Source organism: Zeus faber, assembly GCF_960531495.2.
Source record: "Zeus faber genome assembly, chromosome: 2".
Classification (NCBI taxonomy): Eukaryota; Metazoa; Chordata; class Actinopteri; order Zeiformes; family Zeidae; genus Zeus; species Zeus faber.
Window position 1 is genome coordinate 16,415,532 of NC_137189.1, and position 9,491 is coordinate 16,425,022.

At 42.4% G+C, this 9,491-nt stretch overlaps 1 protein-coding gene across 1 annotated transcript in view; it reads right to left on the reverse strand.

Moving 5' to 3' along the window:
• Window positions 1–3,259, reverse strand: part of LOC307248212 (testis development-related protein) — a 14,277-nt gene extending 11,018 nt beyond the window's left edge. Inside the window, exon 1 of the mRNA XM_080024525.1 lies at window positions 2,946–3,259. Within this exon, the coding sequence (XP_079880651.1) occupies window positions 2,946–3,032 (87 nt within the window). The 5' untranslated portion in view covers window positions 3,033–3,259. The remainder of the gene's footprint in view (window positions 1–2,945) is intronic.
• Window positions 3,260–9,491: the final 6,232 nt, after the last annotated feature.

Consider the following 9,491-nt stretch of genomic DNA (forward strand, 5'->3'; position numbering starts at 1 on the left):
AGGCCTTTGGGGTAAAAAAAAAAAAAAATCTACCTTTCAATTTCCAATCTCGTTTGATCTTAAGCTTTTTTTTTTTCTTTCCCTCGTGATTTGCACTGGTTGGAAGTGAAGGGGCCTCTGAAGTTCTGCCTGGATCTGGATCCGTAACGTACTAATCCGGCTTCACAGAGGAGGGCAATAACCGTGGAATTAGAGCGTTATTATTGGAGTATTTAGGTTGTGTTAAGAGTGCACAAACAAGCACGGGGCCAACGCCGAATGAATGAGCAACAGAGATATAAATATATATTTATCCACAAAGAGAGCCACACCTGCCTCGAGAAGCCTTTTTAAGTTGAACAGGGAGGCTCAACTAGATGGAAAGCGGTAGGAGAGCAAGCTGTGGCATGGGCCTCGTGGCCCCTGGAGCTCCACAGAGCAAGGAAAAGAAAGATATTAACTTTAAATCCCCTGGTCTCTCTCCACTTACCCCCTTTCATGCTAGTTCCCTTTTCTTTTCTCTTTTTCTTTCTCCATACGCCTCCTGGTGGGTTAGGCCTGTTGCTTTGAGGGTCTTTTGGTGAAGAAGGCTCACTCACTCTGTCTGTATGTCTGCCTGTGTTTGGCTAAATGTGCGTCTCTAATCTGTCCGCCTGCATATTTCTCACTCTTTTTACCCTCGCTTTCCCTGTCTTCCATTCCTTTTCTGGTTAAGCGAACTCTGCTGTCTGGCGTTCCCCCAGTAGCTTCCAGTTTGCCAAGGGAGGAATGTGAATGAGGGAAAGATCAAATGTTGTGACCATGTCGTCACAGGGTTTGGACTCAAACCCGTGGCCTTCATAGGGGACTGGATCATCTGCAGCTCGTGGTGTCTGCTGTCTGACGTTTTACGATTCACCCCATGAACCCTCGGACATACTTTGTTGCCATGGCGACTGGGGGAGCCCTTCCCTGACGATTTTCCCAGACATCCAAAGAGGGGACAAGTCGAATCTCTGACCCACTCTAGGATCTTCGTGGCCGTTACCACTGGAAGGAGCATCGGTTCTTAAGGGCGAGTTCCACATACGCCGATTCCCAGGACGGGAGCTGAGAACACCCAAGAAAAATCTAGCCAAGGGCCACCGAGATCCTGACATTATCACAACAACCGATGAGAAACGCTGGGAAGCAGTGTTAGTTGACATTCCCAATTGCCCTTCTGACTTGCTGTCCACCATGTCACTGCAGCTCTGACAGCGCAGCAGGCACAGGAACACAGATTAATTAGTCGTTTTGGGTCAACTATAGCCACAATAAAAACACTGTGGGACTTGGACTTATTATGGTTGTGGATATGTGGCCTTTAAAACCAGCCACAGTCTTGTTACCAGCAAACCAACAGACAAGGGAGTGTGTGTGTGTGTGTGTGTGTGTGTGTGTGTGTGTGTGTGTGCGTGTGTGTGTGTGTGTGTGTGTGTGTGTGTGTGTGTGTATTTTCTCTTATCACAGACTCACCCTCATCCCTCTCAGTGCCCTGATAGAACCCAGCTGCTCCTGTGTGCTGATACAGGAGTTTCCTGGACCCCACACACTGGGACATACTTACCTGGAAAATAAGATGTGTGTGTGTGTGTGTGTGTGTGTGTGTGTGTGTGTGTGTGTGTGTGTGTGTGTGTGTGTGTCTTGTCAGAAAGTTTCCCTACTACAGCTCATCATTGGATAGATCCAAGCCGCTTGCTCCCCCGTGACAGGAATGTGTTGGGGCTGTCAGTCAAAATTAAATTAAAAAGCGTCCTTTTTGTCCATTTTTCAGGGGGCAGCACGTGACGCAATGACGCATGACACAGCAGAATTTTACAGCACAACCAAGATGGCAGATGAGGCTACCGACTTATCAGTAATTTTGACTTTATTGTTGATACTCCATGTATTTGGACATATTCACAATATAAACTAAAAAGTGGAAAGGAATATAAAGGAAAGCAGACAGGAGTATGAAGGAGCTACGCTCAGACCCTCCTTCATCCTCGGTGAGTGGACGTGTTGATGACATCATCGACACGTGAATTCTCCGGACAATTACCTGCCCTGTACACACATACCGCTCAATCTAAACGTGGACTTTGTACTAGGGTGGTGGCTGGGTTAAGTTAGTTAATGTCCGGTCCAATTGATTCGGGCAGATGCGTTCACACATACAGGTCTTCCGGGTAATGCCTGGATAATTTCAGGGTTGCAGTGCATGTGTGAAAGCAGCTTAAGACGGTCACTTTCCTTTCTCCGAATTACCACTTCTTCTGATCGGTTGATTTATTCTTTTTTTTCTGGTCATTTGAGGTGGTGGGGATATTTTTCCACCCCATGGTGTTGTTCTTTGTTGTGAATATTCGTCTCTACCTACAGTTTACTGACCATAACTTGCTGCGCATTCTTGCCAGGAAAGGTGACGGACCCCACCATATACAGTACATACAGTACATAACACAAATCCATTGGCTGTTTCTTAAAAAGTCCTAGCTTAAAAAAATGATAAAATATGGGATTTTTCAAGAAAGATTATCTTGCAGAGTACCATTTTAATTCAGCCTCAAAATAAATTCAAGTTCAACAGATTATTAAGAATAACAATAACAATAACAATAACAATAACAATAATGATAATAATAATGATAATAATAATAGTGTTAATAATTAATGATGATAATAATAATTATGAATGAAAATTATAATAATAGTAATAATTCATTAATCACGGTGATAATAATAATAATAATAATAATAATAATAATAATAATAATAATAATAATAATAATAATAATAATAATAATAATAATAATAATAATAGTTATTATTATTATTGTTATAACTGAGCCAGTTTGGCAGGCACAGTTTGGGCGTTTTACGAATTATTAAACCAAGTATAAACGGGGAGTAGTTAAGCAGAAATAAATCCCGCATCTGGATTTCCCACTGGCTCTTCTCACCTTGTAGGAGTGATCGTAATGCCAGGACACGTCTTCCTCCTCCGACGCGTAATCCACCAGCACTTTGCTTTTGCTTTTCTTAAACATCTCTTCACTGTCCCCTGACACTCAAGTTAAAGTTTTCCTCTTTCTTTCTCTAAAAGCGAGCCGTCCTTGCTGCCCGTCCTGCGGTGGTTTGAGAGATCTGCGCAGGGTTAGGGTTGTTTATTTATTGGACAGAACGGATCTAACGCGTCTTTTCCATCAAAGCGCGTGTTGGTGCGTCGGTGCTCCGTGCAGTGAGGTACAAGAACCGGATCTCTGCAAAGAAACGCCTCCTCCTTCTCTTCCCACACAGAAGAAAGTGTTGTGGAGACCACCTGGACCTTTAAACATAGCTCCACCCAAATCCCAGCCCAGAAAAGCGTATTTCCAAAAGAATATCGGCTTATGTCCAAATGAAGCCGATTTTGGAACTGTAAAATCATTGATAGTTGACTTCACCCTGGCAAAGCGATAGTTATCTCAATTATTTACACTCAGTAAGCCATTCTATTGATCAGTGGTGGAATCACTGACATTTCCTTAAGGAAAAGTAGCAATCCCCTGACACATGACTGGTAACCGTGACAGTACCACATTGACATTTCTACTTCAGTAAAAAGTATGTAAGTACCTGCTCTTAAATATACTTAAAGTATTTAAAGTAAACAACTTGTCATATCCAGTGCCCTGATATAACAGAGCCTATTATACAGCATAAAGCCTACAGCCTATAATACTGTATAAAAAACAAATACTTATGTCCTGTCCTATACATCCAATTTACAGTACATATAAATATACATCCAGATCCAGATTAAAAATGAAAGTAACTCAACTGTGAGAAAAGTTTTAGAGTGAAAAACATTAATAAACAATATTTGCTTTGAAATGTGGTGGGTTAAAAGTCAGAATTCTAAAAAACGGAATACTACTTAAACCTGACAAATATCTGTCACGGTCCTCCACTGGACCTTGACCTAATTGACACTTTATTCTGCATTTACTCAATCATTTCTGAGAACTGGGGTGATGGTTGATGGTTCCAAAAGTTTAATCACTCTGAACTGAATCACACGGACAAATCTACATATCGAATTGTTGTGATCAATGACTGAACCTATACCAACTACACATTATTTGGACTAATGTTTATAGAGGGTTTAAGTCCTTTTGCCGGCCTTTCTCCCCATAGAGATAAATCCTCGTAATCATTCCTGGGGATTTTTGAAATACCTCAAATTTCTCAACGGGCTGTGAATCGAAGAATTTGAAATATATATTTTGTTACTTCTAGATAATATAAAATAACACAACATTGCAAAACAGTGTATTTGATTTAAGAGGTTTGAGAAACACTGAGAGTACACGTAGACAGGTTATACAAAGTCGATTTCTTTATTTCTTTTCTTTATTCATGCAACTACAGGACTTTCCAGTTGAGATTAATACATTTAATCAGCGTTGAGTAAATTGGGTTTGCGGTGGAAGTGTAATGGTCTGATTTGGCATTCAGACTTTGGTACAGCTCACACACACACACACACACACACACACACACACACACACACACACACGCACACACACACTAGAATCCAGGCAAACAAATAAGACATTATGCCAGTGTTCTGACCCCCTGAAAATAGCCACACTTAACTTCAACAACCTCTGGTTTCCGTGGAGTACTTTATGTCGACAGTAAGATTAGTGTGTTGAAACAGCTAATATTTAAATGTGTCCCAACGAAAACTATACGCACGCCTGTCTGTGATTTGGTGTCAATAACGGTATCAGTGAGATTAGTGTTGTGTTGTGTAAACTGTTCCCACTGACCTGTGACTGGTTCCCGGGACATCGCTGTCATTGGAAGTGACCTATCAAGGGACGGGTCGGAGACCTTTGGCCATGGAGGTCATCGGTGGGTCATGCTCACCGTCTTGAGGTCCTTTTCCTAGAGCATGTGTTCCCATGCTATCTCCCATACCGGGTTATTTCCAGTCTAACTGTGACCCTGGCGGCCACAGTAGAAGCACGTACTTCTCTAATCCATGTAATCACCTTGACCACGCGATCAGAGATCTAAGTTAGATGAATCAGGAGACCAACACTCGAATGGATCATGAACGTCCGGTACACAGGCTGTGCACTGGTTTCGGACTTTTGTCTGTTTGGAGAAACCTTTCTGCGTCGTATGTTTGGCAGGGGGAGACCTTTCCGAGCAGCACATGGACGTAACCTTTGCTTCACCTGTTCAGAGGAGCACTGGAGGACCACCCTTCACCCTGAAACAGCCCCAGAGGGACACAGCTGACATTAGCTGAGTCAGCAACTATCTGTCTCGCTCCAGATAGCTGCCGTGAGAGGAGACCACCTCCAAGCGCTTAATTCTATATATCACAGGCTTTACCAATTAAGTATTTTACCGAAGGATTACAAATCTAGGATTAAGACTTCTTGTTAGGTTACATGATCTTGTAAATTCTACCTCATCATTAAAGAAGCAGGGCACGTTTCGGTGCTTCGTCCGCCTTTGTCTTTAACTCTGTATTAAGTATACAAAGTCAATTCCGTCCTTTTACATGGAAGTCTTATTTCCGATACCTAATGGGGAGGTTTTATAATTTAACGCACCGCGCCAGGACCGACAGAGTTAACTGATCGCCGAGAAATACAGCTGGGATTACCATGACTCTATCCGAAGAGGCTCACGGGTCACGAGGTTCCACAGCGGAACCCTGCGGGCTCTCATCATCCCCGCCGCATTTCACAGAGAGCAGAGATTAAAGCATTAAATATGCTTGGAGGCAAACTCTTAAAGATGTTTATGGAGGCTTCTTTGTGGACTAAATTGCCACATTATAGAGAACCACTGCCGAAGTCATCATCCTATGTTTCCCCACCTACTGTTTAATCAGTTGATGGGAAATGGACTTTTTCACACTACCAACATATAACATGATATATATCATTCACTGATGATGATATACTGTTGATCTAAGATAGATCTAATGTCACCATACACCCGCCACAGATCCACTAACAGTCTCCTCTGTAGCATCTTACTGTATGTCTTATTCCAATCCGTGTTTGATTGATTCGGTCTGAAAAAGTTTTGTTTTTCTGTTGATGTTTTCCTCCCTCTCACTTCCCCTCTGGTCTCCAAACAATGGCACTGTTTCTTTTGATGGCTGTCAGTGGCAGGTTCATTACACAGGATGCTCTGTGAGCAGAACGCGGGGAGTGGGAGAAAGAGCGGAATGCACGACCAAAAACCTTTAACTGAAGAATGTCAGGGGTCAGAGACAGAAAAGTAGAGGAATTAAGCAAGACGCCAAAGAATCTCCTTGGCTGGGGGCGTGGTGAGTCCATTTTGTATAGCAGGTAGTTTAAGTGTGGGGACATCTGTGGGTTTGTCCTTGAACACAGGAACTGCAGGAAAGTTCATGTCCTTTCATTAATTCCACAGGGTTGTGGAGGAATTGAACATCTGAAGGTTTTTCCACTGCCCCCTTCATCCCCTGGAGCGTTTTCTGAATGGGATTTGTGCCCAGTCGCCTGCTTTTGAGGACCTCATTCTGAAATGGTAGTTTGTTAACGGCCCTAATGTGCTTTTTTTTATATGCAACACCCACCACTTGACATTTGACATAAGGATTGTCGGTTATTTTGAGAGGTTACTTGTTCGAGCAAATCCACGACTATTTTCAAAATCAGTGGTTACTACCGGTATATCAGTGGCATTAGGCAATTAAGCTTTGCATGATCATGATCATCATGAAGCATGATCGTGCCTTGTCCATTAAAATTAACGGATGGTGTGTGTGTGTGTGTGTGTGTGTGTGTGTGTGTGTGTGTGTGTGTGTGTTTGTGTCTGTGCGGGTGTGTGTGCGCGCGCGTTTGGCAGGACTGAAGGTGCTAAAACATACACCTCTTAAACACAAGGCTTTTAAATGAGATCAAGCCGGAGGAAGACAGTTTTAAAACCAGGTTAAGCAGTTTGCCTCATCAAGATTATGCTGCATGACTGAGGAAGTACATGCACACACACACACACACACACACACACACACACACACACACACACACACACACACCAACATGATTTTCATATTGGTTTGAAATATTGTGATTTTTTAACTGGTACGTCAAATTATGCACTAATGGCAACCAGTCCTGCTTATAAATATAATTTATTTTTATTTGTATTTAATATTATTTTATAATTTGTATTTATTTATTTATTATTATCCCTTTATTGACTTGCACTTTTCTTTTAAAAAACTCTGTACAATTCTTGTTGTAAAAAATGATGCATAATACAAGCCAAATGTTTAATTTGCAGTTTTTGCAAGTGTTTTCTGGGATCCAGGTTTTAAAATTATAGACCATTGTGACCCAATGAATATTAGGCCTTGTAAATAATCCACAAGCCAAAAGCAGAGCAAATTTGAGTATCAATTAATATTTTTTAACATTTTTGTAGTAATTTCTTCTTTAAACAGTGATCTGATACCTAAAATAGGCAAAACAACCATTCCTGAATATTAACTGTGGATAGAACTACACTTATCATTTCCAAAGACTAAGGAAGAAATTATTTGATTTAATTTGGCAACCAGTTTTGGGCTCGTTACCCAAAGAATGTCATTTATTATTCATTACTTGTAATCGTGGTGTGGGTGTGGTGTGATTTCAGCACCACACCTGCCTTGGGTCTAGTTAATTGGGCCCAAGAGCAGGGTGGCTGTGTTAAAATCACCCATCCCCACACACACAGGGAGAGCCTGTGTCATGATCATTTTTCATTTGCTCCTGGCTTATTACATCTTGCCGCTCTCTACAATAAACTGGTGTGTTTGTACCATCATGGCCTGTGTCTCTGTGTCGGCGAGCCTCTAGAAAAGCTACTCAGGTGGCGTGTGGCAGGCGGATCGGCCACACTGGCTCCCAATGTTGGGCTCCCGACCCCAGGGAAGGGACACAGAAGGGCCGGCCAAAGACTCACCGGAGCCACCAGCAGGTCAACGGACGGCCACAGCACCAACCCTCTTCCTACTTGCAGTAGCAGCACACAGCGGATGTCCCAGGAGGGCCAAGGAGCAGGGGTGGCTGTGCACCTGTTGTTCATCAGAACGAGCACATGTTAAAATCACCCATCCTCACACACAGAGTAATGTTTACTACTTTACTTATTACTCCCTGCCAACATTAATTTGTCACACTACTCGTTATATTGCTTTCCATTACACCCCACAGAATTGGTAATTGCGTCCTTTCTCTCAAAATGTAATTTCTCTGATCACAGATATAAACTCAAAATGTGACACAATTGCGAAAAAATGCGGTGTGACCCAGAAAAGTAATATTATTACTTACTGCCCAACACTATTGACGACCCAACTTAAATCTCTGCGAGTTAACCTGACCCAGAATTTGGAAAGCACTGAGATAGAAGTGTGTCTGCTCTCCTTCATCGTGTGTGTCATTGGTTGAACATGGATCGGTAGCACTACAAATTCCAGTCGACACACATATGCAAAATCAAATGCACACGGAAAGCACATATACGAGGGTTATTAAATCTTACTTTGAGACCTTGGTCATATGTCCCCCTCTTTTTCCCATCCATCTTTGGTACCAAAGACATTCGACTCTTTGTTCCCAGGTTCATGAGGCTGTAACAAGAGCCAGCTGAGATGACAGAGCTGGAGAGGACACACAATGGACTTTTGTGTGTGTGTGTGTGTGTGTGTGTGTGTGTGTGTGTGTGTGTGTGTGTGTGTGTGTGTGTGTGTGCGCGTGCGTGCGTGCGTGCGTGCGTGCGTGCGTGCGTGCGTGCGTGCGTGTGTGTGTGTGTGTGTGTGTACATTAGTACTTGTTCAGGAATCATACAGAGTGGGCTGGTAAGATAATATCACCCCAGCTGGATTTTGGATGGGTTCCTAAAGGAGCTTATGATCTGCATGTGGGTCAAACTTTGCGGTCCTGTAGCCACTAACCATGACAAGCCACTAACTAGCAGCGCTGGAGGTGACTGTCTAGCAGGCAGATCAGTCTATCCCTGGCTAAGCCCATCAGAGGCAAGTAGGGCTGAAAATCTGTGCTGACATCTAGTGTGAGAAAACTGTACTTTGTTTTCGACAACATTGTATTATGGACAGTGATGGAGACACCAAGCAAACAGGCAAATTTGTTTAAAGTTGTTAAAGCTTTATTGATGTATATGTACCCATTCAAAAGAAAAAAAAACAATAAACAGCGATGCTGTTTGCTGTGCATTTAGAATGCTCCAGTTTACAACCTAGACAATGCAAATGACTATTATAGACCATTAATATTGTACAGTATGACATGCAAAATTATAAGACATACAACACTGGTATATGTACGCAATACATATTGTACATGGTATAAAAGCAGCCCTATATCTGGAAATAGTTCTACTTCACTCTGATTGAATAGGAAACACAACAAGGTACAGAGGGGTCAGCCAACCGAGCAAATATCTAGTCTAGTCAAATGCAG